The sequence below is a fragment of the Pongo abelii genome, chromosome 1 (assembly GCF_028885655.2).
Source record: "Pongo abelii isolate AG06213 chromosome 1, NHGRI_mPonAbe1-v2.0_pri, whole genome shotgun sequence".
NCBI lineage: Eukaryota > Metazoa > Chordata > Mammalia > Primates > Hominidae > Pongo > Pongo abelii.
The window spans coordinates 210,119,905-210,139,504 of record NC_071985.2 but is presented as its reverse complement, the minus strand read 5'-3'; the positions used below and the strand labels follow the sequence as shown (position 1 = coordinate 210,139,504).

At 50.3% G+C, this 19,600-nt stretch overlaps 1 protein-coding gene across 2 annotated transcripts in view; it reads right to left on the bottom strand.

Moving 5' to 3' along the window:
* The window catches only part of ASAP3 (ArfGAP with SH3 domain, ankyrin repeat and PH domain 3), a 55,762-nt gene that overhangs the window by 2,377 nt on the left and 33,785 nt on the right, over positions 1 to 19,600 (bottom strand). The window contains exons 6-24 of one of the 2 annotated variants that reach the window (XM_024234134.3): positions 11,461 to 11,572; positions 11,148 to 11,233; positions 10,617 to 10,692; positions 10,349 to 10,435; positions 10,064 to 10,173; positions 8,428 to 8,497; positions 8,014 to 8,101; positions 6,696 to 6,744; positions 6,404 to 6,594; positions 6,185 to 6,318; positions 5,834 to 5,928; positions 5,125 to 5,302; positions 3,807 to 3,892; positions 3,528 to 3,643; positions 2,900 to 2,967; positions 2,699 to 2,806; positions 2,359 to 2,554; positions 976 to 1,198; positions 315 to 405 (exon numbers count right to left, since the gene is read on the bottom strand). In XM_024234134.3, coding sequence (XP_024089902.2) covers positions 315 to 405; positions 976 to 1,198; positions 2,359 to 2,554; positions 2,699 to 2,806; positions 2,900 to 2,967; positions 3,528 to 3,643; positions 3,807 to 3,892; positions 5,125 to 5,302; positions 5,834 to 5,928; positions 6,185 to 6,318; positions 6,404 to 6,594; positions 6,696 to 6,744; positions 8,014 to 8,101; positions 8,428 to 8,497; positions 10,064 to 10,173; positions 10,349 to 10,435; positions 10,617 to 10,692; positions 11,148 to 11,233; positions 11,461 to 11,572 — 2,164 coding nt within the window. Of the gene's footprint in view, positions 1 to 314; positions 406 to 975; positions 1,199 to 2,358; positions 2,555 to 2,698; positions 2,807 to 2,899; positions 2,968 to 3,527; positions 3,644 to 3,806; positions 3,893 to 5,124; positions 5,303 to 5,833; positions 5,929 to 6,184; positions 6,319 to 6,403; positions 6,595 to 6,695; positions 6,745 to 8,013; positions 8,102 to 8,427; positions 8,498 to 10,063; positions 10,180 to 10,348; positions 10,436 to 10,616; positions 10,693 to 11,147; positions 11,234 to 11,460; positions 11,573 to 19,600 lie in introns of both variants that reach the window. The other variant, XM_024234130.3, reaches the window with a different exon arrangement.

Sequence of the window (19,600 nt, the reverse complement as noted above, 5' to 3'; positions counted from 1 at the left end):
CACCTGGGCACCAGGACAGGGACTGGTCAAACCGTGGCTGCCTGGGCACCAGGAGAGGGATTGGCCAAACCGTGGCTGCCTGGGCACCAGGACAGGGACTGATCAAACTGTGGGCACCTAGGCACCAGGACAGGAACTGGCCAAACCGTGGCCGCCTGGGCACCAGGACAGGGACTGTCCAAACTGTGGCTGCCTGGGCCCATTTGTACCCCAACCATGGGGAGGTCTCCCACCCCAATACGCCTACTCTTGACTAACTCTGCCTCCCAGGCACCCTGCCACTGCCCCTCAAACCATGGTCCCAGAGTTCCTACCGGCACGTTCCTTCTGGGCAGAGGCTGCCTGGCTGAGGGACCATCTTCAGGGCTCCGCGCCCCCCGCCGATAGGAGCGAGTGCTCTCGGAGCTGGAAGGCAGGGAAAGGCCAACGTGACCCTCATGTCCAGAGAGCCCCTCAGAGTGGGGAGAAAAGGCTCAGGAACAGAGCCAGTCTGGGGGCTTAGGATGGGTGGGTAGAGTCCACAAGGCCCCCAGGCCAGGTCCATCACAGGCCCAAGAAGGGTGGAACTGACCTCCAGAAGACTCTGTGGATATCTGCAGGTCTACTTCTCCCCAAACTCCAGACTGAATGGGTTTGTATGGAAGGGAGAAGACTGGATCCTGGGATGGAGGTGGGGACAGAGTGAAGACCCCACTGAGAGCCTCTAGAATAAGCCACACAGGGGGCTAAGCCTCCTTTACTCCAACGTCAGGAGGCAGGATCCCTGGCTCCTCCTCAGCTCTCCATGCAGGATTTGGGAGCAAGTGGGTGAAGGGGGAAGGGGTCCCAGGGTTCAGCATTTCTGCATAAGTGATGGGCCCAGAGATGGAGTGTGACCCAGTCTTTAGGCAGGTACTACTTAGAGGTGTGGAAATCAATGGGTGCTCAGAGAAGTCAGAGGATTTGCCCTGGTTGCACAGCTGGGCCCTCACCAACCTGAACCTGACGGGGAGGTACATCTCTGAAGGGGTGGTCCCGGATGTCAGGCTGGGTCTAGAGGTGCCTGGGGGCTCTCGGAGGCCCTCTTCAGAGTTGGGTGGGGCTTGGCTGGGACCCCCAGGTTCCAAGGGGCTCATGAGACTGGAGGAGGAGGCTGGACTGCCCAGGCTCTCAGGGGTCTCAGGGGCCTCTGAACTCAGGCTGGAGACTTCAGAACGATCTGGAATCAGAAAAATCAGAAATGATAAAGCTTTTCTTTATCACTTGCTCTGTGCCCAACCTCAAAGCAGTCTCTGGCCTCTAGGATCTTTTTTTTTTTTTTTTTTTTGAGACAGAGTCTCACTCTGTCACCCAGGCTGGAGTGCAGTGGTGCAATCTCGGCTCACTGCAACCTCTGCCTCCCAGGTTCAAGAGATTCTCCTGCCTCAGCCTCCAGAGTAGCTGGGATTATAGGTGCATGCTACCATGCCTGGCTAATTTTTGCATTTTTAGTAGAGATGGGGTTTCACCATGTTGGCTAGGCTGGTCTCGAAATCCTTACCTGGGGTGATCCGCCTGCCTCGGCCTCCCAAAATGCAGGGATTACAGGCATGAGCCACTGCGTCCGGCCTAGGATCTCTTCTGGTTCTCTGCCAATAGTCCATTCCCCATCTACCTGTCCAGTATTCTCCTTCAACTGATGAAGCCTTTGTTCGCAGTGGCCAGGGCCATGCTGACTCTTTTTTTTTGCTTGTGCTCATACCCTGTCCCAGTTTGGATTCTCCGGCTCATCCCTCAGGTTCACTCATATGCTATCCTCACCAGGAAGCCTTCCTAAACCAACCCCCAATCCTAGCAGGACATGCTCCCTCCCCAACCACCCCGACCTCCCAGAAAAGTCTGTTCCTTCATTCGACAAATAGTTCTTGAGAACAGCCAGGCTCTGCGCTAGGCGCTGGACAAATAGTATTCAACGAAACACTCAAAGTCCTTGTCGTTTTGAGATTTACATTCTACATCACATTGTGCCTTGTATTATAATGAATTGCATTCCAGTTTTTATCTCCCCTACTAGACTGTGTCTTGGTAGCCCTCAAAGGACTCAGGATGAAGGAGATGCTCAATAAACTCTTTTCTCTCTTGTTAAGTGGAGCATTGAGGAATTTGGAATAAGATGGGCTGAGATTTGAATACTACATCAGAGACTTATTAGCTGTGGGATCTTAAGCATGTGACTTAACACCTCTGTTCTTTTATCTGTAAGGGGAAGATGAGAACCCCTTCCTGGGAGGTCATCGTAAGGATGCTACGGACTAACATATGCACTCAGCTCAATGCCCCAGCATATACAGGCCCTCTGTGAATGGCATGGTGAGCATTTATCTGGGCATCCAACTGTACCTCCACTGGCACGTCTTGCACACCCTTGGACCAAAGTCCGAGAAGAGTTTTTGACTGGCAAGGGTGGGGGACAGTCCTCACTCTCGCCCTGAGGGGTGGCTGCTCCCAGGCTGGCGACAGTCTCATAGGTCTTGTTGCTGATGTCCAGCCTCCCACTGCCCCAGTGAGCCTGGGCCGGGAGCTTCAGCAAGCAGCGCTGCCAGAGCAAAAGAGTGAGGATGAGGACAGCCTGGTTCCTCTGGTGTCCCCCCGCCTCACCGCCCCCGCCAACACACACCAGGCCCAATCTGGCTCTTTCCTTCTGCCATCCAGAGGCCTGAGGGACAGGGCTGGGACCCACCTTCTCTTCCTCATCCTCCTCACTGTCAGAGCCAGGCTCTGTGGAAATTACCCAGGAGTAGTCCACATGTAGAGGGAAGGCAAGGGTCCCCGCCTGGGCCTGCTCCAGCTGCCAAAAACAAAAGCTTGGTGGTTCAGAGGGTTGGGGGCTCAGCAGGGAGAGAGAAAGGGTCAGGGGCCCCTGGCCTCCCCGAGTCCTCACCAGCTCCTCACACTCCTTGTGGTGCTTCTTCCTGGCTATGTCCAGAGCTGTCTCGCCTGCTTCATTTACTGTGAGCGGGTAAAGTCAGGGGTCATGGTCGTAGTCAAAGAAACATTACAGCTTAGAGATTAAGACCGGCCTCTGGAATCAGAATGTCTGGGTTTGAATCCTGGCTCTGCCATTTTCTGGCTATGTGACCATAGGCAAGTTATAAAACCTTTTGGGACAAAATTGTTTATGAAATGAGTATAATACTTGGAACTACCTGATAAAGTGGTTGTGAGGATTCGATTAATTAACACACGTAAAGCACTTGCCCCATTGCCAGGCATATGTTAAACAATACATATTAGCTATTACAATCATTATCATTCAGATCTAGCTAATATTTATTTGCCTAAGTACTCCCAGAAATATTATTTTCTTTTCTCTTTAGCAGTCCTGCTAGGTCAGTGGTATTATTCCCATTTTACAGATAAGGAAGCTGAAATTCAAGAGATGAATGACAAACCCCTAAGATCACAGAGGTGGTCAGAAGCAAGCCAGGATTAGAGCCCAAGACCATCGGAAGTCCACATAAGGGGTAGTCAGGAATAGGAGTCTGACGGAGGAGGTATTCAAGCCCCACCTGTGCCAACCAAAGCTCTCCCCTTCAGCAGCAGCTTGAGGCAGTCGGGCTGGTTGTAGAGCGCTGCGTAGTGCAGAGCCGTGTTCCCGTCAGCAGCCTTGGCATCCAGGTGACCACTGGGGAGAGGAGGGTTCAGGGAGAAAGGAAGGGGAACAGATCAATGAGGGGATCAAGGTCAGGGGAAAAAGTGGGAGGGGAAAGGAGGGAAGAGAATGGGAGAAGAGGAAGGAAAGGAGAGGGAGTGTGAGGAGCCAGACAGACAGGCAAGGAGGCTCTCACCCATTCTGGATGATGAAATCCACCAGAGGCAGGGAGGCCTGGTTGGCGACTTTGACAGCCAAGTGCAGGGCGAGCTCTTCAGGTGCCTGAAAACACATCCACACCTCTGAGTTTCCCCCCCAGGGCACCTGCCTCCAACCCAGGATTTCCCTCTTGAACTCTTGCTAACCCCTTATCCCCCCCATAGGAAGCTGCCAGAACCCTGGAGAGATGAGACTGCAAGGGCAGAGCCTCATGTCTGGGAGGAAGGTGAAGGGCCATTCTCTCATTGTTCCCTTTCATGGCTCTTCCTCCTCTGCCCCCAACAAGTGTTTCCCAAACTTCTTTCTCGGCTCTGGGCTCCTCCCTCTGATCGCACTTCCCCACCAAGACCTCAGCAACCTCACATTTTCAACTATCACACATGTGCAGGCTGTTCCAAATTCTTACCTCACCTAAGTGCTGCACTGCCCATTGGATAGCCCACCAAGATGTCAGACAGACAGTTCAAAGATACCCGTTTTTAGTTTTTCTGAGACAGGGTCTCGCTTTGTTACCCAAGCTGGAGGGCAGTGGTGCAATCACAGCTCTCTGTAGCCTCAACCTCCTGGGCTCAAGCCACCCTCCCACCTCAGCCTTCTGAGTAGCTGGGACCACAGGTGTGTGCCACCATACCCAGCTAATTTTAGTTATTGTTGTTGTAGAGATGGGGGTTTCCTTATTTTGCCCAAGCTGATTCTGAACTCTTGGGCTCAAGTGATCCTTTCACTTTGGCCTCCCAAAGTGTTGGGATTACAGGCGTGAGCCACCGCACCCAGCCAACATCCAATTTTTGATGTCCAATCAGTCAGCAACTCCTATTGATTTACTTTTCAAATGTCTCTGATATCCTTTCTCCGTGCTCTTGTGTTTGTTCTCGGAATAGCCAAAGCAATGTGGCCTTCCTGGCTCTAAACTGGGCTGCCCTTATATTTCAGGGCTATTTAGGTGAAAGAAAAAGATATTAACATTTATTGCATACCCATTGTACACTAAGCCCTTTATATACATGACTTCTCACTTCATCACCGTGGGTGCTATTATTAACCCCTTTTATAGATGAGGAAATGAGACTCAGAGAAGTAACCTGCCCTAGATCACACAGCTAGGAAAAAACAGAGCCAGGATTCCCACCCAGGTCTGCCTGACTGAAGCTGTGCTCTTTCCCACTTACCACTCTGATGGGTGAGATCTGAGCAGATGTCAGAGGGGGGGTGGAGGGGAGTAACAGCTGGTTCTGGAGAACTGGGGAATATGTGAGACAGGTGGGTTATAAGTGGCCCTTGGAGGGGGTTCTCACCTGTGCATCAGGCCCTGGCAGCGGCTGTCCAAAGTCCTGCCCATTGGCAAAGGCCTCCAGTACCGACAGGAGGTCCCTGTTGCAAATGGCTGTCCAGAGTCTCTGAGGCTCAGGTGTGCACCGGCGTGCAAACCTATGCTCCACATACTTGGCCATGATGTAGTCCCTGCGGGTGCTCCTACCAAAGATAACCACAGGATCTCAGAGCATGGACCTTGTCTGCCCAGCTGATCCCTGGGGCCCTCCCACAGGAGATACAGCTCTCTTTTTCTCCAGAACCATGTCCTGAAGACTAGATCTGAGGCTCCCCTCTCCCCAGGCTTTTTTTTTTTTAGACAGTCTCACTCTATCGCCCAGGCGGGAGTGCAGTGGCGTAATCTCGTTTCACTACAACCTCTGCCTCCAGGGTTCAAGCAATTCTCGTGCCTCAACCTCCAGAGTAGCTGGAACTACAGGCGTGTGCCACCACGCCCAGCTAATTCTTGTATTTTGAGTACAGGTGGGGTTTTGCCATGTTAGCCGGGCTGGTCTCAAATTCCTGACTTCAAGTGATCCGCCCGCCTTGGCCTCCCAAAGTGCTTAGATTACAGGCGTGAGCCACTGCGCCCAGCCTCCCCAGACTTCTGATCCAAGACCTTTCTGCGACCCTGGACACTGCGGAGGCAGAATCCCCTAGGCAGGGTGCCTCTCTCTCTGAGAACCCCCTTACATGTCACTCTCAGCTGAGGGTTTAGGGCCGCCGTGTGAGGGTAGCTGGGCCTCCATGACCTCATTGAAGCTCGTGTTTCCCATGTTCAAGGCCAGCTGGAGTTGTAGGAAAACAGGCGTGGGGCGGAGTAAGACCGGGCGGTTAGGCCTGCATAGGGTGGAGCTCCGAGCCCCCAGAGTCCCGCCCCTCGGCCGCCCTCCCGGTTCAGGCCCCGCCCCTGACCACCAGCTACCTGGCTTGACCCAGTCCACCTCGGCCAGGTCCCACCCACAAACTGCAAGCCCCGCCCCCGGATGAAACTACACCCCTAACTCCGCTTCTGGCCCCTTCCAGGCCCCGCCCCGCCCTCACCAACAACTCGGAGGGGCCCAGCAGGTCCAAGGTGAGTGACTGCATGCGCGAAAAGCGCACGCCCAGTTCGCGGTGGACGCCCGAGCACTGGATGCAGGTGAGCACGCCCAGGTTGGTGCTGAGCCACGTGGGGTCTGCAGAGGAAAGCAGCTGGAGCCTGGAGGTGCAGCCCCTCCCCTCCACTTAAGCCTCCCTCCTGGCCCCGCCCCGGGGACCGACCTGCAGCCCCGCAGTCGCAGCACTGGCTATTCCCAGGCCTGCTCTTCACCTCCGCGATGAGCAGCTTTGTGAGGTCGTGCGGCTCCCCGTCATGCCCGGCGGCCCCCCAGGACCCCGGGCCACCGCTGGGCTCCCCGAGGAAGGCGCTGCTCAGGGCTTCGTCCTTGCTGTTCTGCAGCACTGACACCCACCTGCGGAGATTGAACGGGGTGGGATGGGGATGTCAGGTGGGAAGAGAGGGCCGCAGGCCCCCACCCACAAGGCTGGCCGGGCTGGCAGAGGGGGCACTCACGCCTCACACTCGTGCTCGTCCTCTGCCTGGAAGTGGTACGTCCGGTTGTCTGTCGGGAGAGAAGGGGGCTTCTGACCCACAGAAACACTGCTGGCCTTCCCGGAGCCCAGGGAGCCCCCACCAAAGCCGCTGGGGCCACATGGAGATGTGTCCCTGACAAGTCGGACTCTCAAGCTAGGAGTGGGGAGGGAGCGGAATGACAGTGGCCAGCAGCAGGGGCAGTTTCTCAGAAGTGGCCTCCGAAGTAGGATCCCAACAAAGCTCTCTCTGTGTGAAGCCCTGGTTCCAGGCTCAGACGAGGTCTCAAAGGGCTTGAAACCCCAGAGAACCCAGCTCAGAAGCAGGGCATCCTCTGAACCAATTGTCACCACCCCACTGGGCCCTTCCTGGTTTCCTCCTGGTCAACCAGGCCTCCTGTCTGGTCTCCCTGCTTCCCATTTCCCCTTTCCCCCAGCCTGTACCAGTTCCCAACTGTTGTGCCCAAGGCTCTGCTCTAACTACACCACTGCCCTGCCCCAAGATCTCCCATGGCTCCCTATTGCCAGGAAATAAGGTCCAAACTTAGGGATTTCCAGGCCTCATCTCTCACTCTGCTACATGAACCCTCCACTCTGGCCAAACTGGCCAGACCCACTCTCCTGCTTCCATGCCTTTCATCATGCTAATCCTGTCTCCTCAAAAGCCCCCACCCCACAAACTCTTCATTCTACATGTCCTTCAAGGCTAAACTCAAATACTGTCTCCTCCAGGAGCCTTTCCTGATTCCCCACAGTAGTGCAGGCCTTCCTGCTCCCTAATCTTCTACGGGGCTGTATCTGCACCCATCTTCTGGACAGCCCCCTCATCTTACAGTCCTGGGTACCCACCCCACACCCCTGCCAGAGAGCTTCCTGAGGACAAGATCTAGGTCTTTCTCAGCCTGTGTCTGCTCTCACACAAAGCCTGCACCAAAGGCTCTCAAGAACGAAAAGTAGAAAATGTAAAGAAACAATAATTTCATCTCCTTCAAGTCTGGGTATTTGGGAAAAAAAGGTAAAATTTTAAAAAAAGAAATAATTTCAAAACCCAGATGACCCAAATCCACTCAAATATGCTCTATATAAATAGTCACATTTATTATGGAAAGTGGGTGCATTTTGACGTTTAATGTGATGTGGGTGTCCTGGACCTAAGGATTCTTATGTCTGCAGTAGCAGCAATTCGATGCCATGTGTGGAACTGGACACAGACCCCCCACTGAAGCCCCCCGGGAGCTGACAGGTGTCTTAGAGAAGCCCTGAGCAGCTGTGGGTGGGGGAGAGGCACAGGGACCACTCACGGGTCACCAGGTCGAAGCATTTTTTCTCCTCAGGGTTTGGCCTCACTTGGCACGTCAGCAGGGTCAGCTTCACTGGGGGCCGGTTTATCTGTGGGAATTTAGGGGTGGAGGATGTATGCGTTACCTCTGGCCCTCCACACTCTTTAGGCCTCCATTTCCCACTCTGTTAAATGGGCATAATCATTCTGTTCCATTTGTGTTTCTCCTCACCCAGCAACACCTCAAGGATGTGGTGTGTAGACTAAGACTAGATTGGGGCCTTTGGGTCCCATCTGTCCTCCCACACGGGTCTCCAGCTCCCTGGACCTAGGTTTGGGGGCCAGTCTTGGAGGGAGGGCTTGACATTATTTGCTCAGAACACCAGAAGAAGAGGGTCTATCGTGCCCTGAGACTCCCACCACCTCTAGGCCTCACCGTGCTGTGTGAGATGGTCAGGCAGCCATACTTGACTCCACACTTCCTTTTCTGCCAGACTCTTCGAATTCTAAAGCCCAGAGGGATAGAAGGACAGTGACCCAAGGCTCACACCTAGTTCCCTGGTGTCAGAGAACAGAAATTTGCCCCCACCTGTATGATCTCTAGCCACATCCCTTTACCTCTTTCTTCTCCTAACCCTACACCCCCACCCCCCGACCCCTGACTCTCTGGGGCTCCCTTCTGATGGAGGAGACACAGTTCTGCTCTTAGGAAGATGCCAGTCCGATGGAGAAACATAGCCTCACTCCCTGGGAATCCTTATTCTAAGGGGATGATGTGACTTTGGCCCTCTGAGAGCTCCCAGTCTGATGGGGGAGACACAGCTTTTATCATTAGGGAGCTCCTAGTCTGAGAGGCACAGGCTCTTGACCACAACAAGTAAATTATGGTTCAATTTAGGCATAATCAATATTATGCCTAAGGCAAGATCTATGCCTTAGGCAAGATCAATATTAATATCCCCAAAATAAAATTAGCAAGTCCATGATCCAAAACTACGTAACCCTTCTCCTGTAACAGGTAAATAATCATTGGTTTCTTCTTCAAAGTTATTCTTCTCTGATTAAACTGATTGGTAGGTAGAAACATGAATATATCCCACAAGGGCCTTTGCATTTCACAGCAGTTTTGTTTTTTTGTTGTTTTGTTTTGTTTTGTTTTGAGACAGGATCTTTCTCTGTCGCCCAGGCTGGAATACAGTGGCACGATCTCGGCTCATTGCAATCCCTGCCTCCCAGGTTCAAGCAATTCTCATGCCTCAGCCTCCCAAGCAGCTGGGACTACAGGCTCATGCCACCATACCTGGCTAATTTTTTGTATTTTTAGTAGAGATGGGGTTTCACTATGTTGGCTGGGCTGGTCTTGAACTCCTGGCCTCAAGTGATCCGCCTGCCTCGACCTCCCAAAGTGCTGGGATTACAGGTGTGAGCCACTGCACCTGGCCCACAGACTGATTTTTTTTTTTTTTTTACAGTAGGGAGCAAAGCACAGCCAATACTTTCATTTCTAGGCATATTCAGTATATTGTAGAAGTTAATAATTAGGGCATAGGCTGGGTGCAGTGGCTCACGCCTGTAATCCCAGAACTCTGGGAGGCCGAGGTGGGCGGATCACAAGGTCAGGAGATCGAGACCATCCTGGCTAACATGGTGAAACCCCATCTCTACAAAAAATACAAAAAAATTAGCTGAGTGTGGTGGCAGGTGCCTGTAGTCCCAGCTACTCGAGAGGCTGAGGCAGGAGAATGGCATGAACCCGGGAGGCGGAGCTTGCAGTGAGCCGAGATCGCACAACTGCACTCCAGCCTGGGCGACAGAACGAGACTCTATCTCAAAAAAAAAAAAAAAAGGGTTAGCTACTGCTATTCTTCTTCTTTAACTTAAAATAACCAGTTACCTTTAGCAGAAGTTCACATGCCCAGGTGTCCTGGACAACCCAGGAATTGAGGATTTTACATTGCAACCCTCGGTGTCTACACAAATGATTAGAACAGTTCCTTTGGGCAGCTTCCCCAACCCTGTCATTTACTTGCAGTGTGACATTGGGCAAATTATGTAAGCTCTGAATCACTTACCCGTCACTTTTCTTGTATAGAAAGCCCACTTTCTCCGTCCCAAACTGCTTGTTGCCTTGGTGCTGGTGGATGCTGTAGCCACATCCTGAGTTCTTCCGGCTCAGGTGTTCCTGTCCCTCGGACATGCAAAGGAGACCTCAGGGCATCTCAGTGGGAAGAGCCCCATTCTGCGGGGGCTCACTCAGGGAGACTTCTCCAGGGGACCCTGTGGGTCTTCCTTCTCTCCCTCCCTCCATGGTGGGCCTTGGGGGAGGGCATTCCTTTTGGGATAGTTCAGGGGCTGACCTCTCTGCTCTCAAGCTGCAGTGTCCCTCGGAGGGAGTCCCGGAGCTGGGTCAGCTTCTGTAGCTCCTCCTCCTGGGCCTGATGGAGCTATGGGACAGAGGATGGGATCCCATCACTAGCCAACAAATATGTCAGGCACAGAGCCCAGACCCAGAAGAGCAGAGCAGTAGCCTCACTCTGTGGGCAGAAGCCAGCTCTTCCACACCCACAGATTTTCCTGGAAGGACAGGGGGCTTGATCACATGCCCAAGGGTGAGACCCAACTTACTGCATGTACTGAGGCCGCCAGCTTCTCGATGAAGGGGAACAGGCTCTGGGCAGCCTTCCAGCCATCTTGGAAAAAGCTAAGAGGTGTCAGAGGCCAAACAAGGGTCCAGATAAAGATGGAAATGAGAGATGAAGCCAGAAGTGTGGGAGAAGCTGCTGTAAGGATCATAGGGCACCTCAGGGCATTGTAGTCTGACGGTCAAGAACAGACACTCCATAGACAAGAGTCTCTCTTGACTAGGTTCAAATCCCACTTACTAGCTATGTAATCTTGGAAAATGAGCCTCAGTTTTCTCATCTATAAAATGGGGATAATATAGTACCTGCTCCCAGAAGTGTTGGGGGATTGAGTGAATTGATATTTGTAAAGTACTCGTGCCTGACACCCGGTGAGCACTCAGTGAGGAGCTATGAAAGTTCTGCCAAAAAGATGCAGGCCTCCCAAGAGACTTGCAGGTCTATCACACCCTGAGAGGGGCCTTGTTCTGTGACACTGGAAGAGTTAGTGGCAGGGATGTGGGGAGATACCTACTTGTGCTGGGCGTGGAAGAACTTGATGAGGCTCTGAAGGAAGTCAGGACCTTGCTTCATCTGGCTCTCCCCGGCTTTGAGCAGATACTAGGAGGGGGCAGGGCAAGATACATGATGTGAGCTGAAGCAGAATCCTGGGAACGAGGGGCTGCAGTCCCCATCCCAGGCTAATCCTCCTGGCTGCAACTGGGCCTTGGTGACATCCCACAGGGCCATGTGGCCAGGACCTAAGCTGAGGCTGTGACTGGTCCCCTGGAGAGGCAGACAGGAAGACACATCCCATGCCCCCCTCCCTCATCCAGAGCACCCCTTACCTCACACATGTGCAGCTGGAAGATGCGCCGCTCTCTCTGTATGTCCTGCGCCACCTCCCCAGGGATCCCTCCTGTCACCCTGGCCCGATCGCGCTCCTTCTCCAGCTTGGCCCTAGACCCCAAGGAAAGAGAAGCCTGAACAAGTCTCACCAGCCCCTATATCCTCTTCTGCCAGGGATGCATGAGCAAAGGGGCCACATGGTGCAGGAGGCCCTCCTGTGCCAGCTGTGTGGTGGGGCTGGGTACAATGAACAAGACAGTTTAGGTAATCCACAGAGTGGTGGGGGAGAAAGACATGAATCAAATCACAGCCATGCAGAGAACTATGGGAGAGAAAATGGGGATCCAACCTCGTTGGGGCTACTCGGGAAGGGATGTCTGAGCTGGGATCTGAAGCCTGAGAAGCTTGGAGGAAGCTACTGCTGGGCAAGAGGGCTGGACCATCTGACAGCCCCAAGGCAGGAGCGATAGTGCCAAGATGGAGAGGGCTGGTGCCAGCTGAGGTGAGGAGGTGCCAGACCATGCAGGGTCTAATTCACACCATGTTAATATATTCTTGGTCTTTATCCCAAGAGTAATGGGAAAGATTTGAAGGTTTTTATTCAGGGGGATGAAGGACTCAAACAAGGGCCAAGTGAGATTTGGGGCAAACAGTTCTGATTTTCCTGGAAAGGATTTAAGAGCACAGGTGCCTTCGATCTTTTTTATTTGTATTAATTTTATAGATTCAGGGGGTACAAGTGCAGTTTTGTTTCGTGGATATATTGTGCAGTGGTGAAGCCTGGGCTTTTAGAGTACGCATCACCCGAATAGTGTACATGGTACCCAATAGGTAATTTTTCATCCCTCACCTATCCTCCCACCTTTTGAAGTCTCCAATGTCTACTATTCTGCTCTGTCTGTCCACATGTACCCATTGCTTACCCCCCATTTATAAGGGAGAAAGAACATGCAGTGTTTGACTTTCTGTTTCTGAGTTATTTCAAAGTGCTTTCATTCTTCTGAGCCCATGGAGCTTTTCTTTTATTTTCTTTTTCTTTCTTTTTTCTTTTTTTTTTAGTGCAGTGGTGCGATCTCAGCTCACTGCAACCTCCACCTCCCAGGATCAAGCCATTCTCATGCCTCAGCCTCCTGAGTAGCTGGGATTACAGGTGCCCACCACCATGCCCAGCTAATCTTTTATTCTTTTTTTTTTAGACAGAGTCTCACTCTGTTGCCCAGGCTGGAGTGCAGTGGTACGATCTCGGCTCACTGCAACCTCGACCTCCTGGGTTCAAGCGATTCTCCTGCCTCAGCCTCCCGAGTAGCTGGAGTACAGGTGGGTGTCACCATGCCTGGCTAATTTTTTTGTATTTTTAGTAGAGATGGGGTTTCACCATGTTAGCCAGGATGGTCTCGATCTCCTGACCTCAGGTGATCCACCCACCTCAGCCTCCCAAAGTGCTGGGATTACAGGCGTGAGCCACTGTGCCGGGCCGACGCCCAGCTAACTTTTGTATTTTTAGTAGAGACGGAGTTTCACCATGTTGGCCAGGCTGGTCTTTGAACTCGAGCCTCAAGTGATCCATCCACCTCAGCCTCTCAAAGTGCTGAAATTACAGGCATGAGCCACCACGCCCCACCGTGCTCTTCTCTTTTTAAGTGGAGACAGAAAGCGCTTCCCATCCTTGTAGCTAAGAGTAACTGGGGCCTTCCCCCTCAGAGGTTGGCTGTTTTCCCTCTTTGGGGATGGGTGGATCTGTGTGTAAATGGTTTCCTGGAAATCCCACGCCCAGCAGACTACCCACTCACAGCCAGGAGAGTATTTCCACATCTCAGGCTGGGTGCATGTGACTCCAAATCCCATGTAAAGGAAAGGGCTTGCTTAATAGTTCTGCTCTCAAGTGGGAGCAGAGAAGACAAAGACAGAGTGGGATTAATACAAGCTCTGCTGCTTGCTAGCTGCATTTATTCCCCTCTCTGAGCCTCGGTCTCCTCATCTGGAAAATGGAGATTCTTATCTGTACCCAGATGAGGCACAGCATGCAAAAGACTCAGCACATAGAAGACACATGGCAGCTTTTACTGTAGGCCCCTCAAGGCCTCTGTTTTCCCATCTGTAAATGGAGGAAGCAATGGTCTACGGTAAGTTCTCAGGTCCCTTCTGACTCTAAAGTTCTGGGCCCTCCTGAGTAGGTAAGACCTCTGGGATAGTGTTCATATGCAGAATCTGTCCCTGGGGACCTGTAGAGCAGTTTCTCAACCATGGAACTGATAACATTTTTGGCCAGATGATTCTTCGTTATGGGAGACTGCCTGGTGGTTTGTATGTTTAGCAGCCTCCCTGACCTCCACCCACTAGCTGCCAGTAGCATCCCCCCAGCTGTGACAACCAGAAATGTCTCCAGACATTGCAGGCTCTGTAGGCCTTTTTTTTTTTTTTAATTTTAAAGAGGGGGTTATTTTTTATTTCCCTAAGCTTTCTGATACCCCAAGCAAGAGTTTGTAAAGGGTGCTAGAAGTAGGGTGGGAACTGATCCTGTGAACCAGGCCTGAGGGTCAGGACAGACCTTTTTTGTGAATCTGAAAAAAAGCAGCAGAGAGGGGAGGTGACGGCTGGGCCTGCAGCATCTCAGCAGCATCTCAGCAGCAGTGCCTGGCAGCTTGCTACGGAATTGGGGAGGGCTGGGCGTGGCAGCTCATGCTTGCAATCCCAGCACTTTGTGAGGCCAAGGTGAGAGGATTGCTTGAGCCCAGAAGTTCGAAACCAGCTCGGGCATCATGGTGAAACCCTGTCTCTACAAAAAAATTTAAAAATGATCCAGGCATGGTGGTGTGTGCCTATAGTCCCAGCTACTCAAAAGGTTGAGGTAGGACGATCCCCTGAGCCCAAGAAGTCAAGGCTGCAGTGAGCTGTGATTATGCCACTGCACCCCAGCCTGGGTGACAGAGCAAGACCCTGTCTCTCCAAAAAAAAAAAAGGAATGAGGGAGACCAGGTGACATCAGGTGGGCAGGGGTAGGGGGAGTCTCCCAGTGTACACTGTTACCATATCTTTCAAGTCAAAAATGGAAAATAAGCTAAATGTCCATCAGTAGGAAGTAGTTAGACAAATAATAGTATGGCGATATACAGAAATATCATGCAGCTGTTAAAATGAAGACTGGCCAGGTGCAGTGGCTCATGCCTGTAATCCAAGTGCTTTGGGAGGCTGAGGTGGGAGGATCATTTGAGGCCAGGAGTTCAAGACCAGCCTGGGCAACATAGCAAGACCCCGTTTCTACTTTAAAACAAAATTTTAAACCATTATCCAGGCATGGTAGCACGGTCCTGTAAGTCCCAGCGACATGGGAGGCTGAGGTAGGAGGATCACTTGAGCCCAGGAGTTCAAGGCTGCAGTGAGCCATGATTGCACCACTGCACCCCAGCCTGGGCAACAGAGTAGACGCTGTCTCAAGAAAAAAAAAAAAGAAGGAATATCTGTACATGCGGTTGGCCCTCCATATCTGTGGGTGTAAAGCCTGAGGATATAGGCAGCTGACTAAGGGGCTTTAGCATCCTCAGATTTTGGTATCTGTGGGGGTCCTGGAACCAATCCCTCATGCATACTGAGGGATGACTGTACTGACATGGAAAGATATCTGCTCCAGAGTACATGGAAAAAAAGCAAACCACAATATAGTACAGTGGTTAGAAATGTAGATTCTGGATTTGAATGGCAGCTCCTTCACTTACTTAACCTTTATAAAACTTTCTGAGCTTGTTTCCCCATTTGGAAAATCAGAATAATACTGTAGTCCCCCCTTCTCTGTAGTTTTGCTTTCTGTGGTTTCAGTTATTCATGGTCAACCCCTGTCCAAAAATATTAAATGGAAAATTCCAGAAATAAACAATTCATAAGTTTTTTTGTCTTTTTTTTTTTCTGAGATGGAGTTTTGCTTGTCACCCAGGCTGGAGTGCCATGGCACCATCTCAGCTCACTGCAACCTCCACCTCCCGGGTTCAAGCGATTCTCCTGCCTCAGCCTCCCAAGTAGCTGGGATTACAGGCGCCCACAACCACACCCAGCTAATTTTCGTATTTTTAGTAGAGCTGGGGTTTCACAATGTGTTTCAGGCTGGTCTCGAACTCCTGACCTCAGGTGATCTGCCCGCCTCGGCCTCCCAAAGTGCTGGAATTACAGGCATGAGCCACCATGCCCAGCCCAATTTGTAAGTTTTAAATTATGCATCATTATGAGTGGCATGTGAAATCCTGCATCCTTCTGCTCCATCCTGCCTGGAACATGAATCATCCTTTTGTCCAGTGTATTTACACTGTCTATCCAGCAGTCCCCAACATCTTGGCACCAGGAACTGGTTTCGTGGAAGACAATATTTCCACAGATAGCAGGGTGGGGGAGGGTGGTTTTGGGATGAAACTGTTCCAGCTCAGATCATCAGGCTTAGATTCTCATAAGGAGCATGCAACCTAGATCCCTGGCATGTGAAGCTCACAGTAGGGTTCGTGCTTCTATAAAAATCTAATGCCATGCTGATCTGACAGGAGGCGGAGCTCAGGTGGTAATGCTCGCTCGCCTGCCAATGCTCACCTCCTGCTGTTCAGTCCAGGTTCCTAACAGGCCTTGAACCCGTACCAGTCCATGGCCCAGGGGTTGAGGATCCCTGGTCTATACCACCTACCATTAGTCATTCAGTAGCCTTCTTGGTTATCAGATTAGCTGTTTCACTATTGCAGTGCTTGTGTTCAAGTAACCCTTAGTTTACTTCATAATGGCCCCAGAGTGCAAGAGTAGTGATGCTACTATGTTCTATTTTATTACTATTGTTATTCATCTCTTACTGTGCTTAATTTTTATCATAGGTACGTATATATAGGAAAAAGCATAGATTATGTTTTAATGCCAAAAACTGCCGGAATTACTTTTGCACCAACCTAATGTAAGGTTCAGTATCATCTTCAGTTTCAAGCATCCACTGGGGGTCTTGGAACGTATCCCCCAAGGATAAGGGGGAACCACTGTAATGACACCTAGTCCTTGGATAATATAATGCATAGGAAACAGTACAGTTCCTGGCATATGGCAAGCCCTCAGTGAATGGCAGGATTATGATGATTCTAGTGATGGCAATGATGACAGAGTAGTAAATACTGGTGATCCCTTTTAGATAATTTTTTTCAGCATATGGTACTTTCTTCTTTCTTTTATTTTTTAAATGCTAGTAGAGATTAAAAGATGCTACTTAACTCAGGGTGTAGATAAGCCGTGAGGTACACAACTTTGTCAATTACTTCAGCTTTGACAAAATGTACACAGCTTTGACAAAATGGCTTTGTCAATTATCACAGTTCTGTCCCTCAGCCTCAGCTAAGATAATTCATAGAGATTTTCCCTACAAAGTCTGACATAGTCATTCTGAGATGACCTAATAGCTGGGGAGTGCTTTTCTTCCCCTATAAAATAACAAGTCCCATTCCTTCCCTATCCTCAAAGGATCACTAACATTTTTAAAACATTTCAAATGTTAGAAACATTTTTCTGTCTTATGAGTGGAATTGCAGTAGAAGGAATGAAATGAAATAGTGGGTGAAAGTACTTAAATGCTAGTTACTAAGACCGAGATCATTGCAGAAGGAGACTACAGCAACAGTCCAGTGTTATTCATGGGATGGGTACAGGTACTCCTGGTGCAGGCAGTAAAGTATTTAAATACCACACACCCACCAACCTTGAAACCTTGAGCCACGCTTAGGTGGCAGGGATTCCTCACTACTTATCTATAAATTGGGAATAACAATAGCAGCTTTCCCTGCCAGGGAGAATAAATTTGGTAATAGATGCAAAGACCTTACTCCAGTGCCTGGCACAAAGGAAACTCTAAATAAGTAGAAGCTGCTATTATTACTAATTATTATTATTATTCTTTTTTAGAGACAAGGTCTAGCTCTGTCTCCCAAGCTGGTCTCAAATTTCCTGGCCTTAAGCAATCCTCCTGCCTCAGCCTCCCAAGTAGCTGAGATTACAGGCATTAGCCACCATGTGTGGCTTCTAAATATATGTATTATATTTATTATATATGTATTATTATTATCAATTTTTTAAATAGAGGCAAGGTCTCACTATGTTGCCCAGGCTGGTTTCGAACTCCTGAGCCCAAGTGATCCTCCTGTCTTGGCTTTCCAAAGTGCTAGGATTACAGGCTCCTAATTATAATTTTTAGGCCCAGGCACTCTGCTAGGCCCTTCACATGCTAAAATGAGAGCCCCATAAGGCAGGATCATTATCCCATTTTATAGAAGAGGAGCCTGTGGCTGAGATAAGTCACTTGTCCAAGTCACACAGCTGTTAAGTGGTGGGGCCAGGAGTTGAACCCAGGACTGGCTGGTGCCTGAGCCTTAGGGGCAGCCCTAGCAACCAACACTGTGACTCAGGTTTGTTCCATTCCTCCTTCCCTGCCTCATTCCTGCGAGCTGCTGACAGTCACACTGTTGATTTTCTGAGAGATAACAGTCTCTCTCAGAACAGGGACCATTTTACAGATGATGAAGCTGAGATCCAAAGAAGGAAAATGGCTTGCACAAGATTAAAAGCTGGCTAGGGTAAATGCTACCAGCAGATGTGTGGGTTTCTGCCTCTCAATCTCTTCCTGTGTTATTCTAGTCCTAGTTCTGGCTCAGAGGTGGTCAATAAATACTTGCTGAACTGAAGTGCTGAGTGCTTTATATGCACCGTGCTTATTCATCGCCACATTGACCCTGCAAGGTATTACTGTCCCTATTGTACAGATGAGGAAACGGACCTGTACATGGAACTGCCTAGATAAATTTGGCCTCTGTACAGGGCCCGGGGTGCCTTTCTCAGCAGCCCCACGTGGAGAGGTAATCCTCCTCCTATATGAACAGCCAGGGGTGAAGCTCCCAGTGGTATTTGACAGATGCTATCAGGGCCCTGGGCCCTTCCAGCTGCTGCTCAGACTTGTTTGGTAAGAATGTGGTGGAATTACCTAGGAACTTACGGCTCACGCATATCTGGCTACACCTGGAGCCCGTATGAAAAGGAATGTACAGTCACCCGTGCCAAGACATTAGCTCAAACTATGTGGCTCCATGGTGGGAGCCAGGAGACCACGTGGCAGAAATAGCACTAGACTCAGAAGCCCTGGGTTCTAGTCCAGGTCCTGTCGATAACTCACCGAATAACCTCAGCCAAGCCCCCTTTCCCATCAACTAAATGGAGTCTGGCCTGTAAATGAAATCCTACAGGAAGGCTCAATATAGAAACCTAGGAAAAGCAGACCTGCTTTGGGAAGGTCAGCAGAGTAGAGCTTATTATTTCCATTTGGTAGACGATCCCCGAAAGTCTAAGGGCTTAGTCAAGGTAACTCAGGAAGAAGAGGGCCATGTGGCCCCACAGCAAATCATGAAGACAAGGTCAGCCTGTGCCCTCACTACCCGTCCCTGCGCCTCCAGTGAGAGCAGACAGCCGTGCCCCACCACAGGCAGGGATGGGGCCCCACAGGGATGGCCACACAGTGCCTACACCCTTCATCACAGGATCTATACCCACAGCTGGGGCTGGAGATGCTTGTGCAGGGACAAGATGTGACCTTGCTTCAGACTTGGAGCGGTGCCATGGCTCTGGGAGCTGAAGGAACAATAAAAAGCTCCAGGATCTACTTCTTGAAATGGATCCTGCAGAAATAATTATGAATAGGGGCAAATATTTAAATCCAAGGATGCTTCTCCAATGACAGGAACAGATTAAATACACAATGGTTTATGCAGGTTTTGGCACACCCGTTTGATTGATGTTGTGGAAGAATATGTAATGGTGTACAAAGATGGCCACAATGTATTTTTTGAATGAAAAAAGCAGATTACAAAACAGTATGTTGTTATGATCTCATTTTTATAAAAACATTTCTTCGTACATAGAAAAATAAATGTTAAAATGTTAATATTTTAGGCTTGAAAATTAAGAATTTTTCTCCTATTTTTGGGTAGTTTCTCCCCATCTCACCTTTTTTTAATGATGAAAATTGCAATGTTACCCAGACCTTGTAAAAAAAAAATTCAAACAACAGAGAGTATTATCCCCCTGCCATGACCCTAATCCTCTGCTAAGGATGATTAATTTTTTTTCTTCTTTTACTTCTCCATA